We start from the raw sequence: 15,296 nt of genomic DNA, 5'->3' as shown, positions 1-15,296 counted from the left end.
AATAATCAAAAGAACATTTACACTTTCAAACAATTTATTATAAACTATCAAAGTTATTATTTTGCAGGAGGAGAGAAGACATCTAGTAAAGTTAATTATCTTTAACAAACAAACTTTTAATGTAGTAATATATCAAATTGCAAGATGGTAAAGTTCAACTCTTGCCGTTGCTTGAAATTCCAAAAATATCAACTTTAACAATCTTTAGTTCCGAATTCATTCACTCAGTTTTTAAACTTTAAAGTTCATTTATAATTTAATTTATTATCACTCTCATTCATCATTCAGTGCAGTGTACATCCAACTAATATCTACAAAAAAATTTTAAAAATTAATACTTACCAAAACTCAGCAGTTACGTACTCACTTCCGTGTTCTATGTGAAAAGGGTTGCCTATTTGACTCAGCTCACACTCAACTCTTTCACACAATTATTTAAGTATATCTTTTAAATCAGAAGTTTCAAAAGCAATTAATAAAGTTTTAAGGTTCTATTGTGCACGACTCATTTTTAATTAGTCAAATGAACCGGTTTTAATTTGCACAGCAATAAAGGATTTTATTTTCAATAAATTTATTTCAAGTAATTTAAGGTTTCTTTCAACAAGTTCTTAATTTCTTACACTAAACAACAAAACCTAAATTTTTATTCCCCCTTTATTTGAAGAATTTACTTCTTGTATTTTATAACCGTTTTAATTACATTCAATTACTCACTCCCCTTTTTAGCATTTTTATCATTTTGAAGCATTATCGTTCTATATTTTATCTGGTTTAATTAATAAACGTATTCGTTTTAAGGAATGACAATTCAGTTTTTAAGAATCTTAAACAGATTTGCAAAAATCACGCACAAAAATGCAAAAAAGAGAGAATTAAAACAACTAGTTTTAACAAGAAAAAACAGTTCCTCATCGTGAGTCAAATAACATTACCTACGCCTTTTATATTTCTATTATCCTTATCAGTTTTATCTAATATTTTTTTAACGACAACTTTAAGAACACTATTTTTTATCTTTAATATTTATGTAGCATTATATTCATTAATCAAGTTTAATTCTAAGACAAAAATTGACGTTTTTTAATCGATCTTGTCAAATTAATCCCTTTGTTTAACCTTTTTGAATAAAGCCTTTAAGAATTTTTTTGTTAAAAAGAAGTAATTTCGACGTATTTAGTTTCAAGCTAATTTTAGATTTTTAGTTACGTGTTTCAACTTTTATGCACTCCATTTTTCTTCTTTTCCGTTTAACTCAACACCCACACACACAGCATAACGGAAGCCAATCAACAGAAGTCCCATCTGCTCTTATCCGATGTTACTTTCCCTTATGAACAAACAGGTACGGCGCTCGAAACCGCGGGTAAGAGGCGTGGTCAAGCACACCAAGCAGTAAGACTACTACTACTGCCATCTCTTATTGAATAAGCAAATTATTACCAGTTGCAATAAGATTCACAATAACTTTTTTTAAAATACACGTCGCAACATTAAAGTTCACTCTTGTATAAAAATAATTCTGGAAAGAGACACTAAATCTCAATGAACATAGCTCAGTAACCAATATGGCATAGTGCATCGTAGAAAACTAAGAGTAATGTCGAATATACGTTAGGATTTAATAATAAACTAGAATTTTCAATGTCAGGTTGTATAAAACATATTAAACATTCGCATGCAAAAAAATGCTTTATTTTCATCTAACACTAATATTATTAAGTCACGTATGTACAATTTTATTCCATGACCTTCTGCCATTATTTGAGGAGAATCATAATTTCATCGTTTTACATATAAATTTCTAACAAATAGCAAAAACATAACCTAGGTCATTTGTATAAATAATTGAATCGCTTGTGAAGCATTTATTATTTATGCAATACCTTCTCTAATTTGTTTCAATTTTACACTATTCACAAAGATTCTTGCCTGAAAGCGTTGCAAAAAGTCTCAAGTATCCTAGATAACATTGAGTTACTTTGCCATTGTGGCCTGATATTGACATGGTTACGTTTCATATGCTTTTTGGCTTTATTGTTTTGTGAGACAGCTTGGTTTAGTAGAAAATTGTTATCATCATAATATCTAAGTTTCTTGTGAAAAAAAGTTTCTAGTATTAGCGCAAGCATTGTTTGAATCATGCACTAACATACCACTTTCTTGAATATTAGTTCAGTTGGCGTACGTTCTTTTCGAACACATATTTCGTAATTTGATTTTTTGCATTTTGCTGACAATTTAATTTACAGAAGTTGACGAAAAATCGGGAATTCCATGGTACAAATTGGTTTCCAGTAACTATCTTTTTAACAATTTTCACTCTATTCAGATACTTTTTTCGAAAGTTCCAAATATACTTTTTTCTTACAGTTTTAAAATTTATTTGAAATTAGGGCCGCGGTGGCTCAGTGGTAGAGCGTTCACCTCTGGTGCATGGGGTCCCGGGTTCAAACCCTGCTCCCACCAAGTGAACTTTGTGGTGGACAAACACCGTGTGCGTGGGTTTTCTCGGGGTTCTCCCACTTCCTTCATTCCACCATTTCATTCATTTCTCATTTTCCCCATCTCCTTTAGCCTAGCCGGCATAAATGTGGGACGTAAAACTCAATTTATTTGAAATTTTACACGTTTCTTGCTGCCGTACATTTACTTTTGTATCGTAGTATAATCAGAATGGATGCTTCTCTGACTTTTACATTGGCATTTTTGCTACCGATATAAGGAACAAAACAAGCATTTAAATTTACAGCTGCGGAAGGAACTTTTATATTAGAACTTTTCAACTTGCGCAAAGCATCTACAAGTTTACTGTAATCTGTTTGTTTGTTATCTGTGCATTGCTTCTTTTCATGTTCACGTACTTACTTTGTGCAACAGAGACTTCTTAGTGTAAGAATTCACAAACGCAACTTTTCTGATTTTTAAGAAAGGTGAACTGTGTGTATTTCAATTCAATGTTTCTTTTAATATAGCAGGCATGTATATCAAATAATCAAAATACAACGCAGCAACAATTATCTCATTTACTTGCAATACACAAGCAAGCTGGGCATTAATAGTGTTATTTCTAGTTCCATTTTTCGTAAAAATTAACTTTGACGAGCGGGTGTGCTCTAATAGCACAAGATATGACTCCAAGGGCACATAACTATTTATATCAGAAGGCACAGACGCTAGAAGGGAGTCATACTCTACCGCAATCCTCAAAATACACAGTGAACAAGCAGAGAACTTACTTTCACTTTCGTCTGGCAACACAATATCACAAAATTCTACATTTTTAGAATATATGGTACCTAGAACCATGCTTTGACCAAACTTATTTTAAATGTTTTCACTTGAGTTGACAACTACATTTGTTTTATTTCTACAAACCTTGGTCGTATCAACATTTGTACGAGACGTTTATATAATGTTATGCTCTTTCGCATAAATATTATTTTGCTTGCTATTGAGTAACGGCCTACTATCAATACTTTCGATAAAACTGCATGCATATTTTAATTTTCCTACATGAATACATTTGTATCAGCTACAGATATATATTTACTACTTCTATATTGGTTTAATTTTGCAACGATATTTTGTAACTGTTGCACATTATTAGCATCTAACAATACAAAACAAATCGTTATTACCTGACCAGGATATTAGTGCGGTTTTTCTAGGAGGACGATGCTGTTGTGTTTACATGAGTTTCTTGGTAAAAGCGATGGGACAGTGGAGCGGAGAGCGCCACTCTGCAGTGTATCCAACAATTTCTAAAAGTTACAGTTCATATGTTATAAGTAGCCTAATCTGTTTCGCTTAATAAAGAGCGCCATAAATTATATAGTTGTTATTGAATGCATGAATGGTTATTCCTGCAAGAATGCAGATGTATTGTGGATAATGACATATGCATGGAAATTAACTATTTAAGAAGAACATAGCACGCAAGTGAGTTTCTACCATGTATTAAGCAGATTGTATAAAAATTGATTACATTTTATTTGATTTCATTATAAGAGAGGAGCAACCTGTAAAACGCAGGAATAACGATGCCAATGACTAAAAGATTAATTAAGGGTCTTTCACAATATCTTGTAACTGTAAGTTTAAATCAAGTTAAGGCTCGCGATGCTTGTATTTGTTTTAAATTTATGTTTGTCGGTTGACAAATAAATTATTTTCTCGACTTTTAGCCAAGGAAGAATTTCGATATCTTTCCACTCAAGAACTGTGGAAGCCCTCTCCGTTGGTCTATTGGCTAGCGCTTGTGCCTTTGTTGTGCGTGGTTCTGGGTTGAAATCCACGTAAGAGCTCAAAAATGAATTTTACAATCTTTCGCTTTCATTAATAATCTGTCTCCTCTAGCATAAAGAGCATAATCCTGGGATCTGAAAGTAAAGAAATTTCATTTCATTTTTCCAGTGAATGTGAACCCTTTGGGGGAAAAAGGAGGTAAAGAATAAATTTTTCCTTCATTTTTTAAAAGGGCTATGGGATTGGATAGCTTGCCTTTCGAGATTGACTTGTAAAATCTGATTACAGTACATCTTTCTTTCAGGGTTATTATCGTAATCCAGTAATAAATGTAGAATAAAAGTATTGATAAAACATCAGCGTATGGGTAATGTAAGCGTAAGCATCATTGCTTTAACACAATAAACTCTCAACTTTTATATATGAGTACAGAAGTTCCCCTTGAACTCTCTCTGAATTTCTGTCAGACTCAGGTGACAAAGAACTAATTCTACTATCTGTTTTCATACACAATATAATTTTAAAACTTGGGAGCCTAGTGTTATCTTTGTGTCTGTAATACATAATCATTTGTCGATTGACTTCAGAGAACTGAGTTTAGCCCTTAAGCACAAGTTCCATATAATTCAAACATATCAGATGCAGGGGCGGATCCAGGACGGACTTCTTGGGGGGAAGTGGGTTGTAATACTGCTTATATAGTGGATTTTTTAAACTTGATTCTAGTACTGATATTATAAACATATTAAATTTTAAAATGTTATAAACAAATTAGATTGGTTAACTGTCAGAAGACTTGTCTTACCATTTTATCAACATTTGCGCATACATATTTACGTTCACAATATTTACAAGATACTGACTTACCTTTAGTAGAATTTTGCACGTAAAACATTGCCACATACGACCTTTCTTCCTGCCTATTTCTCGAAATTTCATGCGTTAATTCACATCGTATTTCGAAAGAAAAGTGTTGATAAAGGGCTGTTTAAAGAAATGTTGTCAGTCTCCGGATAGATTAGGAGGAAGCAGTAATGACCACCTCCAAGATTTGAATTCACGAACATATGATTAACAAACTGTTTAGAAAAACCTCTCGACCATTTCGTACACTACTTAAAATTTGTTTTATGAAAAATGGTTTCTTCTTCAACATTAGGCTTTCTTTACAGTCAGATATAAATGAAATGAAATTTTTCAGTTGAATGCCCTACTTTTTATGTCCTTTAGGCTACAGGAGACGAGGGATTAAGGCAAGTGAATGATAATGGAAGAATTGATGAAATGAGAGAGTGGGAGGAAACAAGAGTGCTCCGAGGAAACTCATAGACACGATTTTACTTATCAGAAACTTACCTGGCCGGGAATCGAACGAGCTACCTTACATATCACAGATAAACGCTCAACTACTTAGTCACTGTGCACCCTACTGTTCGATACAGCTGAGTTTGCAAGAAATAATGACAAATTACATCTCTAGCAATGTATTAAGTATATTTTTCGTACAAGTAACATTTTCTTTTATGTCAAAATTACTGATGAAAAAAGGAGTTCAATTTGGTAAATTATAGGAGTTGGAATAATAGTTAATAAATAATAAAGTATTAGCTAATCGAATCCCAATAACAATTATCTAAACCAACGTTTCTCAACCGCTGTGTCACGAATGCATATCAGGTGTGTCGCGAGGTTTTCAATGTCTTTCAAGATCTTCCGCAAAGGAATTATCTGTAGAGGAAAATGAAAACGTTTTCGCAAAGGAACTTGATTTCGCAATTGTCTTGTAAATTTAAAACTGGAAAATTTGTATTTGACCCTGTTCATATTTCATATTCGTTCCATAATTTTTTAAAAAACGTATTGTATGTATTTTTATATGATTGCTTTTTGCATCTAGGAATGAAAATCACATGCAGGGCTGTCGCGAATGCTTGGAACAGGTGGTGGAAGTGAGACGGTATGCAGTGGTATGCCATACCGCCTCTGGTATTTTAGTATTCAAGACAATATTTAAATAGCCGGTATGTTGAGTCAAAATCATAGTAAAACATACCGCCTCTGCTTTTTTTCCTGATGTGCCTCAAACGAAACAAAGGTTTGAAGATATTTATTTAACATTTCATGAACATATTTGATTAACTCAGCTAAGGATAACCTCTTCATACGGCTTTAGTGGCTCGTGTAGATGTAAATGAAAGGATTTTAACTAGTTTACAGTTTTTGTGTAAATTTAAGGAAGTGGTTAGCGCTGGTGAGTGGGTACTTCATTAAATTTGCAAGCAGAAGATCCGAGTTGAAATCTCGACAGTCTCGAACATTTTAACATGTTGCAATTTCAATCCATGCACGGTGTGATAAGCAGTAGCGTAGAGTGCTATGAGACACTGAGACACTGTCTACCCTTTCAAATTAAAAGAACATAGTTTTAGAATTTCTTAATTAATAAGAATCAATATACATTTCATGTTGTAGAAAAATATAGAAATAATAGGGTCCGTGATAGGTTGGTTAATAGCAATAGTGGTAGAATCTAATTTGTAAGTAATTTTAATTTTCAAAACTGGGAAATTAAAGTTCTGTCTCCGTCAAACAGGCCACAGAGAGACATCAAGAAATCTGTCTCAACGTGGCTGAAGAAGTCAGTGGAGATCCTACTTGAAAGTTGCGCGCGCATGTGGCTGTGTGGAGTTCTCGCTCGCTGAAAGAACCAATCAATGAGACATGTTTCAGCTGCAGTGATACCACACACAGCGTAATTGTACTATTATAAATCCAAAACTTTTTCCTCTTCATTTTAGATATTCAATCATATTTCAGAGAAAATTTCAAGAAATATAAGAAAAAAACCAAATTAATAGCTACCGGAACAATTGCTGAAAGTTTTATGAATACCAGTAATTCATATAAATCTTCCACGATTTAGCTTCGGCTTCTTTTTAATCGCAATATCAGTGTATCAACACTGCGAAAGGCAAAAGCGAGCGCAAGATGTTTTATAGTATGCTATTCTGTGTTGCTTTTAAAATTGTTAGCCAACTTTGTGTGAATTTGGATACGTGTGTTAATTATGTATTATGTGAAAACTAAATGATTAGATATAGATTTATTGCACCAGTTGTTATTAAATGGCATGCTAAGTTGTCGTATGAAAATTAGTATCAAGTTTAAAACATAGCCAATTTCTGACCTTACTTTTTGAATCAGAGATCACACTTTACAAAGCCTAAGCAAACAAGATATTACATAGGAAGTAAATTATTAATTCAATTTAACGTATCCAGTGTATATAGGGGAAAGTGGGGGAATACCACGCACTTAAGGTACATTTTCCAATATCTCGCTACAAATCAAACAAATTAACATGAGGAAAATGTATGTTGTAACTTAATCATTCTAGTTTCATATTCGGTCGTCGGTAGTGCTCCTTGATTTTCATAGATTCTGTAAAAATAAAGTTTGTGGAAAACGAGAAACGCGTGGTATTCCCCACCATATCGGGTAATGACACGCATTACATCGGGTATTGGCACGCACTAATTCCTTAACGTGAAGCATCAGAATATCTTTCCATAAACTTAGGTCGTTTGTTGACTGTACGTTTAGGTCAACTGCTAGTTTGTCTATACTATGAATATACCTGTTTCGTCAACGTTAAAGATCTAATCTTCGCAGAAATGATATTTTCGGTAACTCTGTCAGGTTCTTAAAATACTCTTTCACCTCTTCTTCATTGAATTCGTCGACCCTGTTAATACTAATTGCTTCAGATTTCCTTAACCTTATCGTGGAATCATTCCCAGCAAGTCGACCTTTTTTTTTATTCAAATTGTGTTTGATATTATTAGCTTCTGCGTATTCATAAGCTTTTCTGCGTAGTTGAATTAAAGACATTCCGTAAAACAACTTTGCTAAATGTAAAGCGTGACCAGAAAGTTCCGCTTTTTGTGTAGAGCTCAATACAGCTTTTCTTCCCATTTTCTTAGAACAGACAGTCCCAGCTTTCACTTTTGTTCTTAATGTAGCCTCATGTATCCCAAAATCATTTACTACCTCTCTAATTTTTCTTCCGCCATTTATTACTCCTATGGCGTTTGGTAGTTGTTTTAATGTCGATTTGCACTTCTCTGTATGCCTAATATAGTGTCATGGCATCTGCAATATACATAAAAAAAGGAAAAGAAACGCAGCATAAACTTTTTTGATAACTGCTTCGTGAAGGGGCAATACCACGCACAATGGACGACATGCGTGCAATTACCCCATTCCAAGCCGAGAAAGAAAAATTGAACCTTCAGAAGTTTCACGTCGTTTCATATAAACAGATTTAGCATGAACTTAATACTAACACACTACGCTAAAATATTGTATACACATTATAAAAATCAACTAAGTATTTCAATACATATCTCTAAATCTGCAAACGAAGTAAATTAGAAGAAATTACAACAAAACAACATTTCGCCATGCCATAAACCACACCTAGCAGCAATTGGCGCCTCGCTCATGCAATATGTTTTTCATAGTCTAAGCTAGATATTAGCACTAATCTGAATCAGTTTCGAAGCATTAGAACTGAGAAAATAGGGTGCGTGGTATTCCCTCGTTGCGTGGTATTCCCCCACTTTCCCCTACTGAGATTCTTCAGAATGAATTAATATCGGTATGGTTGTTTCATTTAAACGTTGAGAACTTTGTTGATCAAAATTAAGTCTCCATATGTTATATACAGTAGTGCAACCTCGCAAAAATCAGTTTAAAACGAAATTTGGTTAGGAGTTTCATATTCCTTTCCATCACCGAAGCTGTATGAGACATGGCCCTACAACTTAATGTTGGTTACGAACTCGAAAAGAAATAATAATAATATCTACCAAGCACGCACCCAATTTTTTGTTGGGAGGGCGGAGTTGCCCCCAACTTTTTGACAAAAAATAAAATGCCACCTATATGCTAACTCCACATTTGTGTAGATAGTGTTCCACAGGTCCGACAATGACCAAAAGGTCTGCCCGAGCAGAAAATTCCTAACTCCATTCATGGCGGAGGGGTGCAGGGTTTGGGAGGATAAAAGCAGCGCCCCCCTAACTTAGATTTTTCTGGGAGGCAAGAATTAATACGCGTATTTGGGTTCCCTGTTGGAAGTTGTTTTTCGAATTCTTGGACCCCTTCTTTCCATCTTTCTCTTACTCTTTATGACCCCCCTGGAGCCTGTGGGCCCTCAAGTACGACAAGGTCTGCGGGGCCGTTAATTACACCTCTGGGCTCGTTTCATACATGAGAAATTAATTAAGGGGACAATATTGACAAATCTCAAAGCCATACGAATAAATATTATCTCTAGGGCCCCTAATAGCAGACATTTTTTTTACTGAAATGGGACCACGACTCTTTGTTTTATTTCCTTTTGTGTGCTGTTTTATTTATGTAATGTAGTGAACCTGTTTGATGCTTCATTTATAATTTCATGTTCGTATCGTATATGGAGTAAGAAAATTTTGTCTTAAAATGGGTCCTCCTCGAACGGCGGGGAGATTCTCTGGGGGGAAATTGCCCCTTGCCCCCCACAAGTTACAGCCCTGGATCCAAGCCACTACGTCTATATAGTATTGAACGGATATTAATCTGCACTCGACACGACAAGTAACTGTAAAATACTTTCATCTATGATTTCAGAAAAAAAATATGGAACTACATTGTTTTTATAAGAGAAATAGTACAGATGATATGTAAGATCAAATTTTCATTCTACATCAATAATTTCACTACTAAACAAGCATAGTTTTATTAAGAAAATTAATAAAAGTATATTGACTTAAGAAGTTTTGGGGATGTCGGAACCCGGTTGACTCCTCCCCCCCCCCCATCGTGGGTGCGCCTGTGCTGTCTCCCCTTTGCGAAAGTTAACGCTACGATACTGGTGATAAGCTAGATATTTTCCTGTGGAGAAGGAGAGGGTTGTTGAAATTACGAGGAATTTTAGTACGACATGAATGGAGACTAAGAGTTACAAACTAATTTCCTTTAATTGCCCTACAGTTGATATTTTCAGTTATTTCAACAATTTTGCACTGACTCATGTATAATCATCACTTTCTTTGTAGTTATATTCACCAGTATGTAGTGAAATACATTACACACACACATACAAAACTTTTAAAAGTTACGCTAAACCCCGTTCCATCCAGTCGCTTGTGATACAAAGGCAAGGGACCTGATCCTATGAAGTTATAACTACTTACGGTAGAAATTACTCTGTTACTGATTATATCTTGACCTAAGTAGAGAATTAGGAGTTACCGAAGCAACTACTACTAACCCTCCTCCCAAAAAATCATCTCGTGACCACGAGTTTGGTTTGGATATTTCTTGTATTGTTAGATTGCGGTTTTTTTTTTTTTTTTTTTTTTTTTTTAGTGCTAGCCAAAGGCTAGCTCCCTTGCGAGGGTTACGCCCTCTATCCGGGATGAGGAGTGCAGAGACTGGGGAATGAAGGATATTGGAGGTGGTCTATGGGAAGTAAGAGTAAGCGGAAAGAATCATTTATTTTATTTAGATCATAAGTTCAGTTTATTGCTTTTATTGCATTTTATTCAATTTCATTGGACATTATGAACTTTGTTCATAATCATGAGGACAGGGAAAAAAAATGACAATGAAGTGCGTATGACAGGACAACACAAGGATATGTTAGTGAGACGAATGCAGATTATCTTCTTGTCCAGGGGCTGCTCTGGACAGTAATGTAGACAAGTGGAGCCCTGTTAGCACAATAGGTTACGGTGCAGCATATGTAGGTGATATATGAAATGGAAGGTGATCAGAAGAATAAGCTGAAGCGACAAAATGATCTGGATGGTCTGGTGGAATGGTTTTGAGATATAAAGAGAAGAGTAGGGATAGAGGGCAAGTAGAAAATTGATATCCTAAATCATAGTGGCGGTCGGCATCCATAGTATCGAGAAGTAATGGATGACGTTGCTGAAACCGGTTTGTGATGAACTTTAGTCGCAACTGTTCAAGATGACGGAGAATGGTAGGAAAAGAGATACGGTCGTAAAGCTCCTGTGTCGGACTGGGAAGCTTGATCCTATAAGCCAGACGAAATGCGTGCCTTTCAAGAACTTGTAATTTCTGATAGAAAAAAGGTAGTGCAGCAATCCAAGCGGGATGACCATAAGTTAGAACTGGACGTAAGAATACCTTATACGTATTAAGGATTGTAGTGGGTTGCAATCCCCATGTGGTACCAACTAGACGTTTTAGTAAATTGAGCCGAGCATATGCTTTACGAATGATTGCTTGAAGATGGGGCCGCCAAGTTAAGTGATGATCGATTATGATACCAAGATAGGTAACCTGTTTAGTAGGTGATATTCGTGTGCCGTGAACCTCTAGATTAAGTAGATTGGGGTTTTTCTGAACTCGAGAACGTTTTCGAGGTGGTATGAAGACGATAGCTTGAGTTTTAGTCGAATTAATATGAAGGCGCCACTTAGCACACCATCGGAGAAAAGAGTCTATTGCTAGGCGGAGTGCAGAATTGATTTGTTGAATAGTTCTGGCTGTGCAAAGAAAGGCAGTGTCATCTGCATATTGAAAAGTATGAACATTGGGAGGAAGGGTTGGCATATCGGCTACAAACAGAAGGTATAGAAGAGGCGAGAGAGCGGAGCCTTGAGGTACACCAGAATGGATAAAGATCGGATGTGATGAAGAACTATTGATGGTAACATAAGATAGGCGGTTAGAAAGAAAATGGAAAATGAAACGGAGGTAGCAGAGTGGAAGCCTAAAACGGTGAAGTTTGAACATGAGGGCTAAATGCCACACTTTATCAAAAGCCTTCTCTAGGTCAAAAAGAATGAGGCATGAAGGCCGAGCAGTGTTATAATGATTTGTGATTAGGTTGAGAAGTCTGAGCAATTGATCATTGATGCTGAAATTAGGTCGGAAACCAGCTTGGTGTACAGGAAAGAGATTATATTGAGAAAGATGGTGATGTAGTCTGATGACAATGATGCGCTCAAGAATTTTGCTAAAAACGGAGGTTAATTGTATTGGACGGTAAGAAGCAACAGAATCTGGAGGTTTGTTGGGCTTAAGAAACATGAGAGTGGAAGAAGTCTTCCAGTCACAGGGGATGTAGCCGGTCCGGAGAATAAAAGAATATATATATGAAAGAAGCAGAAGAAGACAATAAGGAGCCTCTTTGATATGACGATAAGTTATGTGGTCGATACCAGGAGCTGTGTTGCGCTTGCGGTTTACGACGGTGGCGATATCAGATGTAGAAATTGGAGCTGTGAGAGGATTGTCGTCTGGAAGAATGTGTGCTGCACTGGGTTGTAGATATGAAGATGATAAGTTCAAGCGATCAGTAGGATGTCTTTGAACAAAATCAGATGGGAATGGGGTGAAGGTAGTCTGCAGGTGGTCTGCAAAGGCGTTCGCTTTCTCTTCGTCTGTGTGTAATGGTTGGTTATTTACTAACAGCGGATATGGTGTGCGAGTAAGCTTCCCAGTCAACATATGAAATCTCTTCCAATACTTAGTAGGGTGTGAAGTTTCAGCTAAGTTGTTACACGTCTTTACCCAGTTGCGAAGCTTATGTGCCTTGACGTAGTTACGCACAGTGCGCTGAAGTTGGCGATGATGACGAAGAGCTTCTAGGTTACCAGTGCGCTGATATTCGCGAAAGAATTCGCGAGAACGATGTATGAGAGGTAGGTAGTTTGGCGGTAAACGTGGTTGGTACCTGGATATTTCAGTTGTGGGGATATGAAGGTCAGAAGCGTGATGAATGGAATGAGTGATTTCAGATACCCGTGCGTAGAGATCATCTTCGGTAGTAGGAGGCTCGATGGTAACCAAATCTGCAGCAATCGTAGTGCGATAGTCATCCCACTTGGCTTGATCAAATCGTGGAACACGACGAGGTTCAGGGAGCAAACGAAGAGTAGGAGCCTGCGGTTGATCGATATGAAGTTTGATAGGAAGGTGATCACTACCTATGGAATCGAGCACTTCAAGAGTGCAACGCTGAAAGAGATTGCCAGAAGAAATAACTACGTCAGGTGTGGTATTCGTGATGGGTCTAGTTGCTTTAGGTATATCAAAAACATGGCCGGTGGTATGAGTAGTAATGAAGTCAAGGAAGCTTTGTTTCTGATTAGCTGGACGGCTGTGAATATTGATGTCGGCCATTATGATATAATATTTGAAGTTATTGGAGATGTAAAGAAAGAATGAGCGTGGGATGGGATGTCCAGGGCGTACATATATGGTAGCTATGGTAACGTAAAGGGAGTGGAAGTACAACGTAGTAATGAGATACTCTGGAACATTAGTCAATGCAGGATGATATTGGCGGTGACTAATCGAAGGATGGAAGCCAATGGCCACTCCCCCATTTGCTCGGCGTGCTGCGATGGTAGAATCAGAACGGAGTAGGGTGTATCGAGGTATCCTGAACGTCATAGACGGAGTAAGAAGAGTTTCGTTCAGAAGGAAGGCCTGAATAGTTTCTTCGAGAAGTAGCTGTTCGAAGAGAGTGTACTGGGAAGCAAGTGATCGAATATTAAGAAAAAGTAAAGAAATACCCATGATTAAGGTGCAGCAGTAGTGTTGGAAGTGGCGGAGGAGACATGTAATTCCTCAAGAGGGGTGGCGTGAAAATAAACATGAGGTCCAGAGTAAGTAGCTTGAAAAGAATATTTAAATATAATGCGGGCTGCATGATTGACTACCTGGAGAATATGCTGACGTAGAAACGGGTGAATGTTCTGCAAAGCGATGGTAAAGAATGAAAGGAGTTGCTGTACGGAAATTGCTTCATCAATAGGTTGTGGTGCTACATGTTGTTGAACTTCTGGTAGGACGGGTCGCAGCGGAACAGTGAGCTCCGGATTTAAAGGTTCAGCCGTTGGCCGTGCTTTGCAGCGATAGCTATATGTGGGGTGTTGTTCCGGGTTAGATTGCGGACGAACGTATTCCTTACATATCAGAAAAACAATCCTATCAACTACGAAAGTTTTAAGTTCATGTATTTTCTTCGTAACAATACACAAATTAAGAAGAAAAGGCTCTACAATTTAAAATACGCTATAAAACAGCAGTACATTTAAGGAAGAGAATCATTTTTATCTATGCATTATCTCCATACTTTCTGGGAAATTAAAACTTCTAAGCTACTGCTATCTAGTGGCCATTTTTGTACCACTTTACTAGCCTGTTATGATCTTCCCCGTAATATCCATTGCACTTATTTCCTTAAAACTCTCTCTCTAGGGTAACTGTTATAGGGAAACTGTTATTATATATATATATATATATATATATATATATATATATATATATATATATATATATATATATATATGTCTGTAGCGGTTCGTAGTCTGTGCAAGCACCGGTTGCAATGTTGCAATATCAAAGGTATGTAGGTACGCGCAAGCATTCTTGAGTCTTATCCGAAAAAAAATATTCAGGAAATATGAAGAGGAAAGTCTTTTAAGCTCTATTTGTATACTATTGATTAAATTATTTCTCTAATATTGATTTAATATATAAGTTTTTGATTTTTTTTTTCAAACAACCACTATCAATTGTAGCGAAATTTATTGATTCCTAAAAAAAAAAAGAGAGAGAGAGAAATCTTCTAGCATACTTTAATCTCCGTTCGCTCTGGGCATTGAGGCTATGAGAGTTGTTCCGAACCACCAGTTGTTACGTTGGCAGTTGTATCTGTCTGTGTTCGTAGGCAGCCATGCGCCTTAAAGGACTCGTGCGTGCTTCGCGCCATGACGTAAGCTGCCACCTAGCTGCCCGGCTGCTACGAATGTCTCGTTGCAGTACCGGCCAAACATTGACGTATTTTTCAGTCGTAGTCATTTTTATACCGAATTTTTATACGCTGGAAAAGTCTGGCTGCTTTTAACTTCGAGCGTAAATACGGCGCGTAAAAACGGCTCAGATGAAAGGGTTTTCGAGCAGCAGGTGGTCTCTTACCCTTTCCACGGCCTTCTCCCAGGTCTGATCTTATTGTTTTC

At 36.6% G+C, this 15,296-nt stretch overlaps 1 protein-coding gene across 1 annotated transcript; it reads right to left on the bottom strand.

Annotated features, from left to right (window-relative positions):
* Positions 1-273: 273 nt before the first annotated feature.
* On the bottom strand, positions 274-13,851 carry LOC145683161 (uncharacterized). The gene is made up of 2 exons (XM_081754525.1): positions 12,489-13,851; positions 274-311 (listed from the first exon to the last, which is right to left on the bottom strand). Exons 1-2 carry the CDS (start codon positions 13,849-13,851, stop codon positions 274-276), a joined length of 1,401 nt encoding a protein of 466 aa, XP_081610651.1.
* Positions 13,852-15,296: the final 1,445 nt, after the last annotated feature.

The sequence above is a fragment of the Thermobia domestica genome, chromosome 4 (genome assembly GCF_964235325.1).
Source record: "Thermobia domestica chromosome 4, izTheDome1.hap1.1, whole genome shotgun sequence".
Classification (NCBI taxonomy): domain Eukaryota; kingdom Metazoa; phylum Arthropoda; class Insecta; order Zygentoma; family Lepismatidae; genus Thermobia; species Thermobia domestica.
This window is presented reverse-complemented; position numbering and strand designations above follow the sequence as displayed.